Raw genomic sequence first — 21754 nt, 5'->3', positions numbered from 1 at the left:
AAGGTGGGAACACTACTGGAAAATAGAAATGAGCGTATATTTCGAGTTTCTTTTCTGCTTTGCAAACCAAAAAGAAATTAAAATGAAGAAGTAACAATAAATTAATTCGTAATACTTGTGTACCTTCCTGTCTTTCTCATCATCATCCCTCCTCATCCTAATTATATATGTACATAATTAAAGTTAATATTTTTACTATTCTCTTTTTCGTTTTTGTATATATATATATATATATATATATATATATATATATATATATATATTATGTTTGTATGTAATAAATATGATTATCTTAATAAAAAAAATTACATGAATCATTATGGATTGTAGTACGAAGAAGGATTGATAATATTAATAAGTACGATAAAAATGACATATAACTGTTCTAACTCATGTTAGTAGAAGTGTAGTCTGACTTAGTATAATATTATGATATTTATTGAATATATCAATATATTTTTTAAGATTTATTTTTCAAAACCTAAAATCCAATCAAGCAAAATTATTTTAAAAATTAAATTTTATTTTATTATGATTTTGAATGTTTGTTTTATATCTCTTTCGGGTTATGAGCCAAGTGAGAATGTTAATAATATATTATTGGATGTATTAAATAATAGAATTAGTAAGATGTATTAAATATAATTATTGGATTCTAATTAAAGATATAATGCCAATATTTATGTAAGTTCAAATCTTGGATATTGATTTTAATGAAAGGGAATAAGATGCTTTTTCTAAATCCTCCCTCCTTTGGCCTATAAATAGAAATGACTTTTGTATTATTATTATTATTATGTGACAATTTAAAAGTATAATTCTATCAATTACAGTGGCCTTAACAGGGGAAGTAGGGGAGAGACAAAGAGGGCTAGCTTCTTATGGGAACGAGGTGATGGATCGAAATAGACATCACCAAGAGAAGAGACGATGATAGCACAAGGCATTTGGATTCGACATAAACAAATCAAATAAAGGTATCGACATAAACATTATGTTCTTATGAATTATTGCATGATCATAATTATCAAAACACATGGAACATAATGAATCGTCACATGTACTAATTAAATGCCTTTAATCCCAAGAAAAATATTATGTGTTCTCTAAAAGTGGAATTGATTTCACCCCAAGGAATTCCACTTGTCACACAAGAAACTCGCTATTTTTGGTTAATATACATTTGATAATAATCTCCATTAGAAGAAGATACTTTTTGAGATTTTAGATGTATTACTTCTTCCCTATTCTATTCTACTCGATACATGATATACTAATTTAAGTCTAGATTCGTGTGTTGATACTAGCAACCGATGAAATTGATATGTTAGTTGACCGGAGATAATAGCTCACATCAAAAAGAAAAAGAAGGGTAAAGAAGAAATCTTTTACTTGTTGAGTACAAATTAGGCATCTTCGATTCTATCACCACAGCATGCACTGTTCATATGGGGATGATTGATGAGAAACGATGTTTGGCAACTTGTGTGCTTGTTTTGGATTTTGGCTCTGTTTGAAGCTTAGTTTGTTTGAATCTGAACAAGTCAACATTAATGAAAGAACTACAGTTTAATCAAAGTCAAGGCAACAGGCTTACCACTTCATCCAATTATAGCACCTTGGCGTCTTCCATTGACAAGATGAACAATATTATTATCAAGATGAAGTACATAACGAGTCCACAATGACGGCAGACCGATTCACAAATTGGCGAGCCTCATCTCAGTTTAGAAGACAGAATGGTTCAGGAGTTGCTATGACTTCATCTATTGCCTTGTTCATGGCTTCCTGGAGTGATGCCTCGTTCCAGTCGCAGCTCTGCACCATCAGCAAACATTACCCACTTGTTACTTGCGTATTTGATATTGATTCAAACATCACTAAGGTATGACAAGGAATTGTGGTTGACTAAGTCATGGTGTCTTGTTAACATGAGCAACATATCATACTGCAAGTGGTAGGGCTTCTTTAGGTGATACTGATCTATCATCTTAGCGCGGACAAGAATATATCAAACTGAAAGATAAAGTCCAAGTATATGAAGAGACCAGATAGGACGGACACACATAGTCTAAGCTTTTGGGCAGGTGGCTTCCAAGGTAATACATTACTACCTAGAGAATAGTCATATCAAAGTTGCATGGCTTGTCCTTTCTTGTTTGACCTGATCAACCCCGGTCATATTCAGTTGGCTAGATTTATTTCTTTGATTTTGCCATAAACAATTATTAGGCTAGATTTCTTTTCAGTCTCCCTAAATCTAATCAGTCTCTCATCATTTGAATGTAAAGAATGTTCCATACCTTGATCTGTAACTTGAGATTTGCTCTTGCATAGATGTGCATTCGGGGAGAGTACGTGCATGCATCCACTGCTGCCACAGTTACAGCTCTCAACCCTTTGAAGCACTCGAGGACATGTAGAACCAACTCGATGATGTCGCACTCTACGCTTACGGTCATCCTAATGTCGATTTGTTGCACATCGGATGTTGGCTCAGAGGGTTTGATGATTTGAACTTTCACGCTTTTAGCGGAGCCATCGCATTCACGAGCTTCATCTGTACAAAGATGCGTCTCCAGACTTCGGTTCTTCTCCTCCAGCTCCGTGATTTGAGTTCTCAAAGTGTTCAGGTAGTTCCTTGTATTGATCAGCACCGAAGCCTTGTCTTTCTATCATAAAGCAAGACAGAGAAAGGAGATGAAATCCACAGGATTAACATTATCTTGTTTCGGATCCTAAAAATGATGCATTGACACTGTTATGCGTACCTTTGATGCAGGAGGAAGCAGCGTTCTGAGTGTATCAAAGCTGTCATTGAGCTTCACTCGACGTCGACGTTCCGATATCACATGATGCAATTGGTTGCTGGTGGATCGACGCCCTTCTACTTGCTCTTCGCTCTTCACCGAACTGATACTTCTCAGCATGAGGATGGAGTTCCTTAACATCTTCTGCCCGGATGAGCTCTTCCTGAGTTCCAAGTGTGGAGCGAGGACCGAGTCGTAGGACCTAAACGCCCGCCGTGGCAAACTCGCTTGGCCTTGTTGTTGTGGGTTTGACATCACCGAAGGAGGAGACGCAGCAGAAGACGAGGAGTTGGAAGAAGAGAGCACCGCCATCATCGCCCTGGTGATCGCAGCGTCCTCGCCCTCGGAAGATGGGAACCGAACACTTCGATGCTGGTTGTAGGTTTGCATGGTGTTGGAAACATAAGAATCAGTGATATTGTCCATCGACAAGGATTGCAGCGACGAGGACGAGGACGAAGACCGACAGTGTTCGTGGAGGAAGAACTGCTGTTCCATGAACAAGTCTTGTTCGTCTATTTGTGCGTCGATGTTCTGCCGACAGAATTAGCACACTGGTCATATTAAACTCTCAACATCATTCAATCAGTGATTCGTGAGCTAGCTAGCTGCAGAATACTTACATTACTGGATCCGGAGGTCATCCCCAGGTCATCATGCTCTTCTTTTCTGCATCCCGTTAACGTTGCACACTGTTGCAGAGGACCAAAACGATGTCGATTAGACTGTGAAAACAAGTGCTTTAACATTTGGAGCTTACTGCAAAGATAGAACCCCAGAAAACACTACAAAGAGCTTGGGCTGTCTGATCTCTCATCATTCCGAAGAAAGAGAAGAAGAGAAACTACAGTTGACTTCAGATATCCAAGACCTTCACCTGGTAGATTTGTCCGGGCAGTAGAAACGCAGCCGAGTCGACAAGATCCGAATCCCTCGACTTCAGATTAGCTGGTCCGAGAACAACACTTGAGGAGGAAATCAAGCAAAACCCAAGTCACCATCAAAAGCTAAGCAAACACGTGAGAGTAATGAACATGCCGTTAGACATACTCGCTGATGGTGCTACAGAAGGATCCTCCAAAAGATTGGAGAATTGCCATGGAGTGCCCGCCATCTTCATCGTCACAGCACCATCCATCCATGGAGACCTAATCGGAACGAGCGAGTCAAGCTTGTAAAAGAAGGTTATATACAAGGAGAAGGTTCGATGCATGTAATAAATTATGCACACCTCAAACAATCGTTGGCTGATCAGATGGGAGTTAACATCTACGAAGGAAACAAACGTAAGAGAGAAGACGGAGTCCAGGGTTGAAGTCTTGGGTGTAGCTTCTAGTTGTTTTAATCCAAGTTGGACATGCAACATGCAATAGAAGATCCAGTAAACGAGCTGTTGTAGACCGGGAAGAGAGACGGTCAAAAGTCAAATGCACACGAGCCTCTGGTCAAAGATGTGCTCCAAGACTCGAGTGTTATCGGGTTAGGTTCGGTGTTGACTCAGATCCAAATCCAAATGCGTATGGAGGATACGCATGCTGATCCGAAACTAATATTGGATCGGAACTACAATATATAGGGTCAGCCACTGGAATTAGATTGAGAATTCTTATCGAATCGGATAAATAGATTGAGGATCCGCATCGGGTTGGAACTACAAGTTATCGGGCCTGCCGACAATTTTGACCTTCCTACCAGCTAAGTTGACACTTGATGCAAAGAAAGGTTGGACTATTAAAGGACGAAAACCAGAAAAGCACATGACCATCTTGACTCTGGCACAACTCTTAAAGCCCATCGCACCAATAATCCATCGCCATGTGGATGCTAAAGCAACTCTGCACTGAGGATTATAGAGTTGGGTCCGATCGACCCGTGCAGGAGTACTCTAGAAGGCCTACTTAAATCCAAACCCAAATAATTTCCGGGTCGGGTCAAGTCGGGTGAAGTCATGAGATCAAGCTGGGATTTAGATTTCAATTTTATACATATATATAATAATAATAATTAAGACTTTATGATTTATTGTTATTATGTATGTATATTTATAACTTTAAAATGTTATTATGAGATTACTTTTAAGTGTTATAAAATATGCAAATGATAACTTGACAACATATAATATATGACAACTTAACTTTGGGCAGAAAAGATTAACTATCTAAAAGATGTGACCACCTTTACAATGATTCCAAGTTTGTGCATTGGATTTTGTTTTAGGTGAAGATAAGACTCTTTGGTTTCTTTCCCATTTGCTCCCACTGGTTCTTTCTGGAATGGGATTCCACTGAAGCAACTGCTGCTGCGGCGGCATGTGACTCATCAAACACAGTGGTGACAAGATAAGAACAAGCCACAACTCGACTACCATACGCAAGCTTCCATCATGGCAGTCTCCATCTCAAGGATCTCCCAAATGGGCTTCACATATGCTGCACAGACAGATATTTTCATCCAAAAAGACTTTGTCATCCCTCTCCTTATCCTTTGGAAGTGGGGAAGCCAAAAAGCTCTTCCATTATGAACTTGTAAATCCCTTACTTTGGTTGGTAAGTGTTGCTTTGCTCACTAAACTTTTCTGGTTCTCATCTCATGCTGCCCTCTGTCATCGTCTTCAAACTCCTGAATCCATTAATTGTTACCACTGCAACTTTGAGGCAGTGGGAACATGTGGATGTGATGGTGACTCACTCCTGAATGAATCCCTTTTCAGGTGGTTGGTTGTCTTTGGGAAAGATCACCGCATTTAAGATCATCATCTTTCTGCTTGAGGCCACAGTGCACACACCACATCACCCCCCCATCCTTCTCCGTTCACGATGCTGCACGCTTCATCCTCGAGGATCGATCAAATTTCTGTTCTGCAAATGGTTCATCTTCACCATCTGAAACTTGTTGGTGGATCATCATGTTCTTAAGAACAACTGTGAGATGACAGCTATGACACACATTAAACCTTGATTCACTGTTTCTCCAACGCATCCCAAAGAAGCATGTGTATTCATCACATGCGCTAGGCATCCCCTGACATGTCCGAGCTGTTCATCAGAGAACTCTTGACCACACCCATCCATGCGAGATTGGAACGAAGAAGGAAGCTCCCACTGCACCCAAAGTTGGACCTCCAAGAAATGCCTGTCGAAAGCAGCCGAACAATCAATTGAAGAGAGAAGACAGCATTGCAGAATCATACCACCCCAAGACATCGCAACCCCACCCTTTCAGTCCAACACTCATTTGCTCAGAGGCTGCCAAACAAAGTCTACAACGCATCTTCGTGCTTTCGGTTCTGGAGTCGGTCCAAGTTGCACTCACAAACCTAACCCTAGAAAATGGTTTGGCCCCTTCCCATTACCCATAAACACGAGTGTAATTTAATGGAAACCCGCTCCTAGGACATGAGACAGGGGTCTACATATCGCTTCTTTAATGCTCTGGAATCTTTTCCTCCTCCATGATCTCTTGAGGACTGGAAGTGGACCAAAGGCCCTCCCTTTTTCTAGTGTTCGTTGCATCACATGGCAGCAGGAGCAGGCCACCTTTTCTTGGGTTCAATAGTGGCAGGGCACCTCTGTTGGGTTTCTTTCTGAGAGCTGGAAGAGAGAAGGGACCTCCTCGTTCCCTTGCTTTGCTGTGCTGTGTTGGGATTTGGCATCAAAAGTTCTGATCTTGCAGCCTGGGTTTGGTTAAAAGACCTCTCCTTTGGCTCTGTTCCTCTCTGCGTCCGCTTCGCCCTTCGTTGGTTCGTTCGTTGCACCTATCCAGGTGCGAGTTTATTGGTTCGGAGGAAGGTGCGGAAGCTGGTTTTGGTTCCGCAATTCGATTTGGATATTTGCTATGAGAAGGGAGTAACAGGATGGGACGGTGGCGGCGGAGAGTTCTATGCCCGTGGCTCCTCTGCGCGCTGGTAGTTCTTTTTTCTATTCATGGATCGAAAGGTAATAGAATTCGCCTGGGAATTCGTTTTCGAGGTATTCTTTTGCGTGATCTTGGTCTGTTCTTGCTGAAAATAGACACCTCGTCTCTAGTCCTTAGTTGTTGTGACCTTTTTCTGAAGAGTTTTCTTTTGTCGTGTATGCTCCGATTGATGATTGTGGTCTGAACCTGAACTGAAGTACGCCGAACGATAAAAGATTGATTCATCAGTGTTTACATCTTTCATGTCGTGAGAAATTTTTGGAAAGAAACCGGATCGGATGATCATGATACATGAAAGATGATTCTTCTGTATTGCATTCATTTCAACAGAATTTGCCATACCCGATCGTTTTCATCTGGAATTTTTAACTCGAAGTCCTAAATTACTTGTATTGTGTGAAATCGGAGAAAAAAATAACTAAGCAGAATGGAGCTGATTCCTTGTCTCTGTTACCCATATCGACAATCTGCTTGAGGATTCCATTATTCCAAAGTTGATCAGCTTGATCATTTATTAACTTGGATGTTTTAAACAATTTCCTCCTCGAGTTTAGTTTCTATGATTCGTATTGCTTATCAGAATCTCTACTTTTTGAAAGAAAAAGATGTACAAGTTCCAAGATGAATGATGTTAATGAAAACTTCCATGATTTCTTGCCACCGGAGTGCTCTAAATATCCACGACAGTTTCCAGTTGTTGTTGTCCTACATTTGTTGGGTATGTTTCAAGTGATATGCTTTGGAACACTTGCTAACAAGTTCTTTTGATTGATAGGAGATCGATATATTAGATTCCAGGTTAATGTTAATTGAATTAGTTCTGAGCATTTCCTTCTGTTTATAATTAGTCATTTGAGTGCCTGACAAATACTAATCACACTTAACAATATGCCATACATAATAGTTTCTTGTTCTGTCTTTCAATACAATTTTTTATGATACCATAAATTTTTTGCTGTCATTTAAATGGTTATGATGTATAGCTATCTAGTACATGTTAATGATTCCGAAGTTCCAATGGGCCATTCAAGGAAACAAATTTTCAGTGAACATATTTAATATGAAAGCTTAGAGAACCATCATCAGAATTTTAGCCTTTTTATTTTCCCTGATGCTGCTTAGTTAGAATATAATTTTTAGACTAATTAAAAAAAAAGAAGAGAAACTAAGGCAAGAATGTCAGGCGGAAGCTTTAGCCAAAATCCAGATAATTGTTAGGCTGCTTTATGCATAAACTATATTTGTAATTCCTCTAGACAATCCATTGTGCTAATTCATTTTGTTGCGGCTCTTGCTTATGGTTTATAGGTCCTTACTTCAAACGACAACTAGTCTCTCAAAGAATGTTGCTACAGATGAGACCTGGCTTGCCAACCACCAATATAAAGATGGAAATTAAGACTTTGGAGATGCTGGATTTTCAAACCCCAGCTTTAGGTTAGTGAGAATGGGTGATCTCCAGTAACTTGATTTCTCCATCTTTTCACCGATGAAAACTTTGACATATGCAGGCTCCTACATATCCCCTTCACCAGACTTAGCAACCATGGTCCCTCATATCAAAGAAAAGGCACCTCCTCCGATGCACCTGTCAGAACCACGCACTAATTATGCACCTAGCCCTTCAATAGTCACCCAAGGTAACCAATTCATAATGTACCACAATGCTCCCTAGGACTCTTAAGCATAACGAATGTGTGTGTACCAGGATCTGTCCACAATTCCCCAACCGTGTTGCCTAAGTCTGAGGTTCTACCACCTACCGTCCAAGCAGTAGTACCATCAACGCAGCCCAGTGCACCACCTGATCATGTTGCCAAGGCAGAGAAACCAAGAATGAGGCCTTCCGTGCAAAGTCCAGCTCCTGATGTTCCCGTTTCTACATGTAATTTCTATCATCATCTGTTCCCAAAAAAATTCTTGGAATGCTATTAGAGATGTTTTACATATTGTAGCCATTATTTCTCATCCTCTATTGTCTCTTCATTAGCAATTTCTAGTGTAGGAGTGCCTGATGCTGATTTTCATGGAAAAGCACCTGATAATAGTTCTCCGGTCGTGGCAACTGTAACCCAAGGTTGGTGATATTTGTAATTTCGCATATTATTATACTAGTTTCACTTCCATCAATTAAATTTCCACTTCAAGCACCAGCGGAACTTCCAGGCGCTGCCATTTAACTAAGTAGATGACAATACTTGTATAACTCAGTTGGCAGCAAAAACATTGGACAAGTATTGCTCACTGTTATTTGCTCAAGGGGTCATGCTCATATGGAGCATTCATTTGCTTATAAGCTTTTGAAATTCATCTCCTGATGCACTTTTATTGGTACAATGTTGTACAGGACCTGCTGTTTCTCCAACATCATTCAGTTCACCTGCAATTCATGGCAATAGGGATGGCATGCCTGTTGCTGCATCCCCTAAGATTAGTCAAACATCCCTGTCAAATTATTCTCATGCAAAAGGTATTATCTTTTCATGTGGAAAATGTTTGTACAAAGTAGTCGAATGGATTGATGCTCAATGAACCCAATTGTTTATCAATTTATTGCAATATCTATGTGCAGTCCCTGCGGTTTCTCCATCCTCATTAACTTCTCCTGCCGTTAGTTGGAACAGGCATAGCGTACCAGTTCCTGCACCTCAAATGGAATCATCCAGCCACTTATCACCTACAAATTATTCACAACCAAAAGGTAATTTTCTCCTTGGAAGATCTTGGAGAGAGAATATAATGATTAGTTCCATGACATTTTCTCTAAGCTTCTTTTGGTGAAACAAAGGAATTGCGTCTTGTTAAGCATTTACATGGTAGAACCTGACACTTCTCTTGCTTTCATGGCTTTCTATCTGGTATGCAGGTTTGGCTGTTTCTCCATCACTTATCCCTTCACCCAACAGCCATAGTGATTCACATGGAGCACCTGTTGCTGCACCTCCGAAAGAGTTATCCAACCATGGACCCCCAGACAACCATTTAAATCAGAAGGGTTCACATTGTCTTTCATAGATACTGCTAAAATTAAGATAAATGGACTAGTATTAGGTCCATATGTTTGCATTTGTTCTCAGTCTTGAAAAATTTATGATGTTCAGGGTCTCCTTTCTCTCCGGTATCATCTATTTCTCCTGTTAACCATGAGAGAAACAATGGGAAGTCAGTTGCTCCACCTCCAAAGTATCGACCCAAGCACTCAATCCCAGTAAATTATTCCCATTCAAAAGGTATTTAATGGCGTTTCACTATTGCAGTTATAAAGTTAGCCTAACTTTTTCCATCCGTAATTCTTTCTTCAGTGATGTGTGATAGCAGCAATATACATGTGCAGGGCCTGCTACGTCTCCATTAACGAGCATGTCTCCTGCTATCTACAAGAGTTACGGTGTGCCAGTTGCTGCACCTCCCAAAAATCCATCCAACCACTCAACCCGTATAATCTATTCCCATCCAAAAGGTATTTAATTCTGTATTTCACAATTACAATTAGAAAGTTAACCAATCTTTTACAACCATGATCCTTTTAATATTGATGTTCAATATTGACAATACATGATGTTGCAGGACCTGCTGTGTCCCCGGTAGCAGCATTATCTCCTGCCATCCATGAGAATCATAATATGCCAGTTGCTGGACCTCCAGAGGATCGATCTAACCATTCAACCTCTGTAAATTACTCTCATCCAAAAGGTATTTGATTCCCTATTTCACGTTCACAATTAGAAAGTTAGCCAAACCATTTCATTGTATTATTCTTTTTATATTGATATGCAGTGCCTGCTATGTCTCCATTGACAGCTGCGCCACCTGCCACCAGTGAGAGGCATGGCATGCCAGTTGCTTCACCTCCCAAGGAGAGATCCAGTCATATTTCTCCTGTAAATCATCCACACCTGAGAGGTATTTTCATTTAATTCAAAATGTTGGCATGTGAAAAGGAGGCAAATTAATTCGGTGGCTAATTTTTTTAAAGGTTCTTTTCCTGTGATAAGCCCTGCACCACATGAAGTCGAGGTGCCTTCTGATCATACACATGCTCCTTTTAGTTCTCATCCACAACCTCCGACAGAAAAAGTACCTGATAGTCCTTCACCCATGCCTGTAGTTCCATCTCACCAATTTACACCTGGGAAAGGGAAAGGAAACCCCTCATCTGCTCCATCGCCACTGCTTCCTCCCGAACCATATCATCCTGGTTAGATGATACAAAGACTATTTTCTAAGCTTCTGTTATGTTAATTCAAAGGCTTGGTTTTAGTTTCTTTTTATCCTCCAGCACTGCCTGCAAGGATCAGGCCGAAGGTTCATGCTCCACCACCATATGCTCCAGGTATATCAGTGTAAAATAATTGAAGGACGGATATTCTTTCTTCAAATGTTGATCCTGTTTCTTTCTTTCTTGTTGTCCCTTCTTTTTCCAAGTTCCATTTCATTCAATAGATAGTCAAGGAACGCCTGCACCTACTCAATCAATTGTGGCTCCATTCACTCATAACAGAGGTATATATATAACAGAGGTACACACACACACACACACACACACACACACACACACATATATTATGATTTATTTGTTTGGGATCATTCTCATCTTGACAGGGCATGTCCAATTTCCTGTGGCTTCTCCTTCTGGACCAATGCATTCAAAACCGATGGCACCAAAGATGCAACCTATTCATGCATTACCACCCCCACCTCCTAGTTTAGGCAAGTACTTAGCAATGCATTAAGGCTATATAATTTTTATTAAATATTCTGCTTATTGGCAGGAAAAATATATGCATTTAATGTTAATCCATCCTTATTATGAATTCTGATACTCTTATTGGTATTTTCAAGTAACATATAATATAAAGTTATGATGTTTAGATCTGGTCTATGTGCAGATTGTACCCCACCAACTTGTTATGATCCTTTAACAAATAGCCGCCCAGGATCACCCTGTGCCTGTGTGTTGCCAATAAAAGTTGGACTTCGCCTAAGCATTGCATTGTTCACATTCTTTCCCTTGGTCTTTGAATTTGCTCAAGAAATTGCATTTGGTACATTTATGGATCAAAGTCAGGTGCGTATCATGGGAGCAAATGCTGCCAGTGAGGAGCCTGATAAGACAGATGTCCTCATTGATTCGCTACCACTTGGAGACATATTTGAGAACAGCACAGTGTTCTTAGTTTATGAAAGGTTCTGGCACAAGCAGGTGTTCATAAACTCATCTTATTTTGGGGACTATGAAGTACTGTATGTCCACTATCCAGGTTGGTCATTTCTCCCTGATAAATTTTCAAGTTTATCTTATTTCTTATTTTATTTCGTACTTGCCATGACAGAGAATATTCTCTTGTATTTTGTTGATTGTATATATTGATATGTGAGCATAACCTCCAATTGTTTGGCTAGAGATTGTTCCAAAGATCTTCATTGTCTTTTTGGCTTGTAAAGAAATATACATTTTTAGCATTAGAAATATTCTTTTGCTTTGTTATGACTTTTGGTTAACGATACATCATGGATGTGGCAATTAAAATAAGTCTAAATGCAAATATTCCACACAAACATGAGATGTGAAGCTAAAGATGATGCTTAAATCATACTTTTTCTTTATGCAGGTCTTCCTCCATCACCACCCACAGCACCTGGAAACATAAATATTAATGATGGATCATATGGCAATGACAATAATCCTAGGACAATACATCCACTTGCGGTTGATGTGAGAAGGCAAAAAGAAAAGCAAAATCACAGCTTAGTAGCTGTCCTAGCTATCTCTGCTGTTATAGCTTTCATCTTATGTGTTGGAGCAGTATGGCTTTTGTTACTGAAATGCAGAGCTGGTTCTCATCTTCCACAAACTCCACAGGCTTTAACACGCCCACTCGCAAAGGCATCAGGTAAAAGATCCAGTCTGAAAAATTACTGCAATATTTGACTATGTTGAATTTTAGGTTTTATGATCATCTTAACTGGCCATTGTAGGTAAAACTTTGTTATTTTTTTTCTAGTAAAACTGCAAACTGAAAAGCTGCAAACATTTAACAGCAATCCTCATAGACATTCTTTCTCTTAACTACAAGGATTGTAGGCAACCAAGTGCAAACTGTTGCCCGAAAGTAGGACTTTGCATGATTATAGCATTGCAGACAGTTTTGCCTGTCTAATCAATTCATTGTCTAAATCTTTTGTTGCAACCTTAAGGGCTAGCTAAATGCTATAAACTTGTATTTGAGGTGCTTAAATAATATATGGAATCTAAAAAGGATTGATTTTTCACTTGCCATTAAAGATTTTTATAGTAGTGAACACATTTGCCAATGATAATAAAAGCATAGAACTTTTGGCTTGTAACACAGGTAATGATTTGAGCAATGATCAGTCTGGAGATATAAACTTATGTCACAATTATTAATGTTGAAGAGAAGGATTATGGAGACAATGTGTTAAATCCAGTTCCAAAACCTCTTGACCAATTGTTAATGATATGAGTTCTCTTTTCCTGAACTTCACCTCCCTTTTGGTTTTAAACCATTTAACTTCTATGTTTTAATCCTTTGTCTATTATATATCAAAATGCTTGTAGGTATTGGCCCCACTATGCTTGGAAGCAAGCAAACATCAGCATCAGCGTCCTTCAGCTCTAGCATGCGAACATATGCAGGATCAGTTAAAACGTTTAGCCTATCTGAGATGGAAAAGGCGTCAAACAAGTTTGACGGCTTGAAAATAATCGGTGAAGGTGGCTTTGGACGTGTTTACGAAGGTACTCTGGAAGATGGCACAAGGGTGGCCATAAAGGTTCTTAAGAGAGATGACCAAGAAGGTAACCGAGAATTCTTAGCCGAGGTTGAGATGCTGAGCCGATTGCATCATAGGAATTTAATTAAGTTGATTGGTATATGCACCGAGGAACACAACTGTCTGGTATATGAACTTGTACCATCTGGCAGCGTAGAATCTCATCTACATGGTAAGAACCATCTAAAATATGATTTTCTATATGATTTATGGCCATAATCTAGCAATTCTTTCATTACCATATCCAGTCACATTCACTTTAACAAGGATTTCTTGTCTTGTTAAATGGTAATGCCTTCTTGTAATTGGTAATAGCGGATGAAAATTTTCTGCATACATCTGCTGACCTTTGATTTTGGTTTAAATGCTTTTTTAACTACGATAAAGTTTGGGCTTTGGCCTTTCGGTGTTGAGAGACTTGTCCATGTAGTATAGATTTTTTGTTACCATTTATTGGAAACTTATAGTAAGGTATGGTTAAATATGGATAAAATGCTTCTTGTTAAAGACATTCCTTGTATGAATCCAAAGTGAGATAATGAAGAAAAACTTCTATTCAGGTGCCGACAAGGAAACTACTCCGCTTAATTGGAATACGAGGCTGAAGATTGCACTTGGTGCAGCTCGAGGTCTTGCCTATCTGCATGAAGATTCAAGCCCTCGTGTTATACATCGTGATTTCAAGTCGAGCAACATCTTACTGGAAGATGACTTCACCCCCAAAGTGTCTGATTTTGGCCTAGCAAGAACAGCTATGGGAGAGGGAAATGAGTACATATCCACACGTGTTATGGGAACTTTTGGGTACATCACTCTACAAATATCATGATATCACTCCTCTTTTTTGTAAACTTAATTTATTTTCCTTTTTTTTGTTTGGACTTTGGAATAGGTTTGTTTCTAAACTTAGATTCATGGACTAATGTTCAAATTTATTGTTCTTTTTTCCTTCAGCTATGTAGCACCTGAATATGCCATGACCGGGCATCTTCTTGTTAAGAGTGATGTCTACAGCTATGGGGTTGTTCTTCTGGAGCTCCTTACAGGAAGGAAACCAGTAGACATGTTACGACCTCCTGGGCAAGAAAATCTAGTCACATGGGCTCGCCCGCTCCTTACAAGTAGGGATGGATTAGAATCAATAATAGATCCATCTCTTGGCAATGACATTCCATTTGACAGTTTGGCAAAGGTAGGAGCAATTGCTTCAATGTGTGTGCAGCCCGAAGTGGACCAACGTCCTTTCATGGGTGAAGTAGTACAAGCCTTGAAATTAGTATACAACGAGGGAGATGACTGCAGAGTTTCGGGAAACTTTAGCCCGGAGGAGACATCCACACTAGACAAGGAGCCAAGTATCAGCGGAGGGTGGGACTTGGGGTCAGGTAGAGTGCTCTCAGAATCTGTGATACTTAATGTATCAGCAAGATTTACGAGGGATGCGTCTGGTTCTTTTCATCAGTATTCCAGCTCAGGCCCTCTGAGACCAGGTAGCAGCCAGCAGTTTTGGCATCGTGCGAGAGGCTTGACATCAGGAAGCGCAAGTGAGCATGGAACTTTTGACAAAGGATTGGAGGCTGGTGACCAGTGGGTGTAGAGTGTTGCTTATTCATCTTGTCCAGGGTGATCCACTGATGCAGCTAGCATTGCAGTTCCAGCCGAGGCAAGGTACGGCGATCGATCGATGAAGCTTGCGGCTCAAATAAACGATTGGAAATCAGGTTGTTGTTGTACATGTTCTTGAACTGTGAAATCATATATTAGGATGATAAGAGGGGCATTACTTCAGCTGCATTTTAGGAAGCAGCAATCGTCTCGACTGGTGTTGCACTCTTGTTCAGTGCTCAATGTCGATGTACATCACAAATAGAGCTTTCGTTTTGCCAATATGAGCGCAGTCTTTTTTCTTTCTTCTGCTTATTGGTTCTTGCAACAAAATGTCACTTGTAGTTTCCAGATTGCTAAGTTTCTTGAACTGCTGTGTCCTGTATCTCCTACAAAATAATGTAGTCAAATATTTTTGAGAACTTGAATTCCTTTTGCTGCTTATTCAATTCTTTTTTATCGTTGGTTGAAGAAAAGGATTTGCTATTAACTTTCTGCATCCAATTCCGAATGTTGTTCATCAATCACAAACTATAAAGCATTTATAAGGTCACAATTCCATGATTCATGCTTCCCCAGAAAGAGAGAGTATAAAATAAGCAACAAGTCATAATGTTTCAACTATTTGGTGTTATTTAAACTAGTGTAGTTTAATATTTTACACATGATATTGATTATTTTTTCGCTGACTTTTTTATCATCGTCTTCATCGAGGTCAATCATTGGTCAACTATATCATTATAATTAGAAATGACAAAATATAATTAGACAAGTCCAGAAGTTTTGGTTGCCAATTTTTTTTTTAAAGATACGCTAATATACTAAAATGATGAGTGTTAGTTTGATAATATTTTCTAAATTTCTATACTAAATTATTTTTAAAGATACGCTAATATACTAAAATGATGAGTGTTAGTTTGATAATATTTTCTAAATTTCTAAACTAAATTATTTTTAAAGATATGCTAATATACTAAAATGATGATTTATAGATTCACTCACTAAAGGTTAGATGATTCAAAATCTCATCTGACATATTTTGTATATGTAAAATATTGATTTGATATAGGTGTAGGGGATCAACTTACCAAAGGTTAGAGATTCCAAAATCTTATTCAACATATTTTAGTGTGATAATATATCATACTCTTAGTTTGAAATATCATCCTATATATTTTCACACTTAAAACACAAATATGTGACCCACTTACTAAATGTTAAGATTCAAACTTCATCAACACGTCTCATATTTTCACACCTAAATCACCGATGTGTTGACCCACTTACGAATGATTGAGATTCAAACTTCATCGACACATTTTTATATCTTAATAGTTTGATGGTGAATCAAATTACCAATGTGTTGACCCACTTACTAATGGTTCGGGTTCAAACTTCATCAATACATTTTTTATATCTTAAGCATTAGTTTGATGGTGAATCAAATCACCCATACGATGGCCCACTTAACGATGATTGAGGTTCAAACTTCATCGATATATTTTTTATATCTTAAGCATTAGTTTGTTGGTAAATCAACTCCATGTCCGAGGGTTAAAATCTCATCTGATAAATTTTGAACATGCTAGCTTACTTGTCTAAGTAAAGATTTTATCACATCAACTTAATGATCCTGCGATCAAAACTATATATATATATATATATATATATATATATATATATATCTTGAGAAGTAATTTACAATGCTGGACATCGATTCCCTTCACTGCAGCTCTCTACCCATCCTTTTTCTCATTAGTTTCCTTATTTTTCTCATTCGGAGCAACCTAAGTTGCTGCAGTATTCTTGAAGTAGTGTCGTTTACTTCGGCGCTAATTATATATCTCTTGTATAACATTTTTAATATCTGGATCTTTAGGTTTAAAAAATTTATATTAAAATTCTAGTTATAAAAGTGAAATATCTAGATCTGTTTACCATAATATCATCGGTTTTACATGTACAAATATGAAAATAATAGTTAAAAAAATAATTTCAATGTTTCAATCAGTGGTGACAAACGATGATGCGTGGGGAGCCATGAGTAACTATCATGGATGAGAAGAGCAACGACGAAAGATGAGGGTCACTTTGCATCTACGTCGATGTAGTTGTCAAACGATCTTTTCACTATTCGATAATTGTATCGACGTTGACACAAATGCAAAGCGGTAAAAGGGCCGCTCACTACATCGGCGTTAACACTGTAGCCAAGCGGTAAAAGGGCTACCGATGCAGATGCTGAGTGACTTTTTAGTCGCTCGACAATTGCATTGACGCTGAGGCAAATGTAGAGTGATGAAACAGTTGTTCATTGCATCGGTGTTGATGTAATTGACGAGCGACGAAAGGGCCACTCAGCATCTATATCGGTGGTCCTTTTATCAATCAACAATTGCATCAACGTCGACGCAAATGCAGAGCGACAAAATAGTCACTCGACAACTACATTTGATGCCGATGCAATTGCCAAGCGACCCTTTTGTCGCTCGGTGATTGCGTCAATATCGATGCAGATGCAAAACGATGAAAGAGTCGCTCGGCAATTGCATCAGCATCGATACAGAGTAACCCTCATTTCTTGTTGTCATTTTCATTATCCACCTAGCGGCCTCGTCGTTCGCTTGCTCTCTCAAAGATCTTCTATCAAATCTTACGAGAAAGGAGAATCCCAAAGATATATTGGGTAATTGAATTTTTATCATGTACGAGAATCAAGAGAAATCTTAAAGATTTGCTAATTCCATGAAAAATTAAAGCAAATTCGAACATGACCCAGGTCAAGAAAATGCAAACAATTTGAATACCACACGTGCTACTTGATCTAGTCTGGCCGAATGCATCTGATGCACCCTAACTGGGAAAATAACTTGTATCTCCTTGCATCCTAATTGTACGAAGCATCTATTTGCACCTGATGTGTTCATCCATGACATGAACATTTAGAGCTACCACAACACATTCACCATTTGTTTCCACTGCAAGGTATGAAGATCGTACCGCGGAGGATTAATCTTATTTTTATTAATAAAAATATTTAGGATTATAGATTAATTAATATTAATCCTTATGGATTTTGTTGGAGAGCTGAGGGATTTTAGAGGCGGTGGTGTTGTGGTGGAGCTTGAGGTAGTGGTGGTGGTGCTAGCGGTTTAGGTGGTGGGGAGTCATCTTGGACAGAGGCAGGAAGAGGAGGATGATGATAGCGACGGTGGCGCAGATTACTCTTGTGATGTCTGATGTCTTTGACCTTTTCCTCCTCACTTCCATTGAAGGTCCATGGCGAAGCCATTGGACGTCACAATATCTACATCACCGTCGCTCTCCTTATCCTCCTCTTCATGCCCCTGTCCTTCCGAGCAACCCGCATCGCCACCACCGGCATCACCACCGTTGCCTCGAGCTCTCCACCGTGTGTGAAAAGATATTGCAGCAAGAGAGGAAGAGACGTGTAAAGAGAAAAGAAAACCAAACAAGGAAAGAATGACACACTACACCGCGCCATGGGCTTGATGTTGGTGCATGGCGAGAGGAAAGAGGTTTTAGAATCGAATAAGAGAGAGAAAAGGAAAAAATGTGCTCGATGCCTCATTTTTATTTATGTACATTTTTTAAATCTCATGAGTATCTATCTAGTAATCAGGAGAGTTGAGGGTTTATAGAGGCGGTGGAGATGTTGATGACGACTTTCGTGAGAAGTGGGAAGGAGAAGGATGAGGCGGGAGATGGTGGCGTAGATTAGTATCGTGGCACCCGATGTTTTCGCCATCGACCTTTCTCTCCTGGATTCCATCGAAGGTCGATGGTGAAACCATCGGGTGCCACAACACTAATCTACATCACCCTCGTCCGCCTCATCTTCCTCGCTTCTATCCCCTCGAGTAACCCCCACTAGCACCGCTAGCACCATCACTACCTCTGGCTCAGCCACTCCACCACTGAGTTGAGAGATGGGAAGGAGAAGGATGAGGAGAGAGATGATGGCGTAGATTAGTATTTATGGCAACCGACGTCTTCGCCATCGACCTTTCTCTCCTGGCTTCCATTTGAAGGTCGATGGCGAAATCATCGGGTGCCACAATACTAACTACGTCATCATCGCGCATCTCATCCTCCTCCCTTCTATCCCCTCGAGTAACCCCCACTAGCACCGCTAGCACCATCACTATCTCTGGCTCAGCCACTCCACCACTGAGTTGAGAAGTGAGAAGGAGAAGGATGAGGCGAGAGATGGTGGCGTAGATTAGTATTTGTGGCAACCGACATCTTCGCCATCGACCTTTCTCTCCTGGCTTCCATTTGAAGGACGATGGCGAAACCATCGGGTGCCACAATACTAACTACGTCACCATTGCTCATCTCATCCTCCTCCCTTCCATCCCCTCGATTAACCCCCACAGGCATAGCCAGCACCACCACTACCTCAGGCTCAGCCACTCCAACTTTTGCTGCTGCAGTTTTCTCAAGGCATTGTCATCCTCTTCTTCTCCTCCTCTTGGGAGGGGAAGACCAACATGGATTTCAGTGAAGAGTTATGGGAGCAGGAGCTGAACGAAGGGGAGCTGTGGCATCTGCAAACTACTTATAGAGCTTTAGGAAGTGTCCAAGCTTTTCTTCCAGCAAAATCAAATCTGATCATGTGCAAAAAGAAAATCTAATCCCAAAGATTTGCTGTCAAAATATATATAATCCTTTGAGAAAGACAAATCTCAAAGATCTACTAGCAAATTGAACATTGATCATTTGTGAGAACCAATACAAATCCTGAAGATTTGCTAAGCACACAAAGTTTAAACAAGGCCCAGACAAAGTGGCCAAGCTCGCTTCCTCAACCATAATTGAGTCTTGAAGATCTACTAGCAAATAAATAAATGTTGACTGAAGATCTATTGGCAAATAAAATTTGACCTTGTGAGAAAGGAAAGTCACAAATATATAAGAACAAGACAAATCTTAAACCTGGTAGCAAATAAATTCTGACCCTCTGAGGAAGCAAAAAGCTTTAAAATCCAAGAACAAGACAAATCTAAGAACAAATTGGGCCCCTGCATGATCCTTAAAATATGCATCCACCAGCAGCACTAACTCAAACCATCGTCTGTCTTTGCGTTTGTAGACCACCACTCCTTTACCACAGCACAATTCATGCCTTAATATTAATCTTAATAACAAATAAAAATAAGAAAACCCATTGGTTGAGAGAAAAAAATAAAAAAATATTCATCTCCTTTAGTTAGTCAAATAAAAGATGTTCATATGTTTTATACGTCTACCGAGACAAAAAGCATACAATGCACTTCACATGTCGTAATTGGATAAATTAACTTTCTATGCTTATAATAATGTATTCACTCAGGACATATGATGTGTTCTAATCCTACAAAGACAGCTCTCAATGCATGATGTAATCTCTTTAGGTAATTTCATGCATAGCACCTAATAGATAAAAGCATGAAAAGAGTCGCATTTCAAGCATTGGATAAATCAAAATTAGGTAACATGTCTTAAAGAAACAGCTTTAATCATGTAAAGTTGTCTACCTTACACAAAAGCATCTATAAAATTTTATATTTTGATGATAAGATCAATTAATAAATTTAAATAATTAATATTATAATTAAGTCTAGTGATACAATAGATACTTTGACTATAGCGTACGAACCATCGAAGAAACAGATATCATGTTAGATTATTAGATGTCTTGTTAGAAAAATAAATTTCATACTAGAGAATCGATTGATTATTAGAGGATAAGTCAATACATGGGAAGATATAATAATATGTTAGAAAAATCTATCAATGTGCTGAAAGATTTGATGACACACGAGGAATGATCGATGAGTTAAAGCCTTGGTCAAAGTAAATTGGGCAACGATTTGACTATTAAATGGACTAAAATTGGGCTATCTATCTTAGATGAAGGTTGTGGTGGGACATAGGTAGTAAGGAAAAGTCTTAGACTTGATTATAACACTGCCCTAGTACCTACCACCTGGTAAGTCCTAAATGGTTTGGGCAATATCGTTGCCATGATTTGGTGGCAGAATTGTCAATAACATCATTTGCTTGATTTACTTTATGTTTTATGATGTTTGGAACCTTTATAATTTCTTGAGCCTAAGCGAGAAATTTACTTGTGAGGAGTCATCTTTTAGTTAGTGTATTATCATACTTGTGTGAACCTACTAAAGGCAAAATCATTTGTAACTCCATTGAGTCTTTGTTAATTCTTCTGATATGTCGTTCTTTTCTTTTATGTATCGATGATATGGTATTCAACCTCGTTATATGAATGAACGGTTTAGACAAGGAAGGGCATATAATCGGACGGTTCCCACCGTCGCGGCTTCTGCCGTCTATACTAATTGACGCGACACGGGTGAGCTGCTTTCTATCCATTCGCCGAGTTATATGAAGTTTATGTGGGGCCCGGTTGTTATAAAAGACTTTTTGTGTTTCGTACCGCGGCCGAGACACACAAACCGCGTCATCACATCGAGCGCGTTCTACTGTAATCGGTATCGTCCAGTTCTTATCAGAGCCGTACAGTTACGTGGATCCCACTCCCACCCATCATTTCAAACGTGAACCGTCCGATCATAAATATATCCGAGAGCATGCTTGCGAAC

The 21754-nt window shown here is 39.3% G+C and overlaps 2 protein-coding genes across 5 annotated transcripts; one reads left to right on the top strand and one right to left on the bottom strand.

Moving 5' to 3' along the window:
* Positions 1 to 1600: 1600 nt before the first annotated feature.
* Positions 1601 to 4134, bottom strand: LOC135581632 (putative transcription factor bHLH041). Its single transcript, XM_065153714.1, has 7 exons — positions 4042 to 4134; positions 3861 to 3958; positions 3688 to 3775; positions 3434 to 3502; positions 2772 to 3344; positions 2304 to 2672; positions 1601 to 1818 (listed from the first exon to the last, which is right to left on the bottom strand). The coding sequence occupies exons 2-7, from the start codon at positions 3950 to 3952 to the stop codon at positions 1723 to 1725; spliced, it is 1287 nt and encodes a 428-aa protein (XP_065009786.1). The 5' UTR covers positions 3953 to 3958; positions 4042 to 4134; the 3' UTR covers positions 1601 to 1722.
* A 1112-nt stretch (positions 4135 to 5246) lies between these two features.
* LOC103990017 (receptor-like serine/threonine-protein kinase ALE2) lies at positions 5247 to 15547 on the top strand. 4 transcript variants are annotated; one of them, XM_009409027.3, is made up of 22 exons: positions 5247 to 5356; positions 5521 to 6745; positions 8034 to 8162; positions 8237 to 8365; positions 8434 to 8610; positions 8716 to 8802; positions 9073 to 9195; positions 9298 to 9426; positions 9592 to 9720; positions 9827 to 9955; positions 10060 to 10185; positions 10293 to 10418; positions 10503 to 10628; positions 10702 to 10923; positions 11005 to 11058; positions 11151 to 11228; positions 11328 to 11435; positions 11615 to 11986; positions 12338 to 12619; positions 13306 to 13692; positions 14081 to 14324; positions 14475 to 15547. In XM_009409027.3, the coding sequence occupies exons 2-22, from the start codon at positions 6664 to 6666 to the stop codon at positions 15115 to 15117; spliced, it is 3882 nt and encodes a 1293-aa protein (XP_009407302.2). In that variant the 5' UTR covers positions 5247 to 5356; positions 5521 to 6663; the 3' UTR covers positions 15118 to 15547. The 4 variants fall into 4 exon arrangements, with proteins under 4 accessions (XP_009407302.2, XP_065011739.1, XP_009407303.2 ...); XM_009409028.3 differs by having other exon boundaries at positions 5304 to 6745; positions 10527 to 10628; XM_065155667.1 differs by lacking the exon at positions 11151 to 11228 and having other exon boundaries at positions 5303 to 6745.
* Positions 15548 to 21754: the final 6207 nt, after the last annotated feature.

Source organism: Musa acuminata, chromosome BXJ3-6, assembly GCF_036884655.1.
Source record: "Musa acuminata AAA Group cultivar baxijiao chromosome BXJ3-6, Cavendish_Baxijiao_AAA, whole genome shotgun sequence".
In the NCBI taxonomy this organism is placed as follows: domain Eukaryota; kingdom Viridiplantae; phylum Streptophyta; class Magnoliopsida; order Zingiberales; family Musaceae; genus Musa; species Musa acuminata.
Note: the sequence above shows the minus strand (reverse complement) of the source record. Positions and strands in the feature narration are given on the sequence as shown.

Excerpts from the sequence above, each read along its gene's own strand:
- LOC135581632 (XM_065153714.1), bottom strand. The coding sequence starts at position 3,952 with ATGGATGGATGGTGCTGTGACGATGAAGATGGCGGGCACTCCATGGCA. Across the intron at positions 3,776-3,860 it reads TTCTGTAGCACCATCAGCGA|TGTTGTTCTCGGACCAGCTA; the intron begins GTATGTCTAACG and ends TTCCTCCTCAAG. Across the intron at positions 2,673-2,771 it reads TGCTTCCTCCTGCATCAAAG|AAAGACAAGGCTTCGGTGCT; the intron begins GTACGCATAACA and ends GCTTTATGATAG.
- LOC103990017 (XM_009409027.3), top strand. The coding sequence starts at position 6,664 with ATGGGACGGTGGCGGCGGAGAGTTCTATGCCCGTGGCTCCTCTGCGCG. Across the intron at positions 9,196-9,297 it reads AAATTATTCTCATGCAAAAG|TCCCTGCGGTTTCTCCATCC; the intron begins GTATTATCTTTT and ends ATCTATGTGCAG. Across the intron at positions 10,629-10,701 it reads AAATCATCCACACCTGAGAG|GTTCTTTTCCTGTGATAAGC; the intron begins GTATTTTCATTT and ends ATTTTTTTAAAG.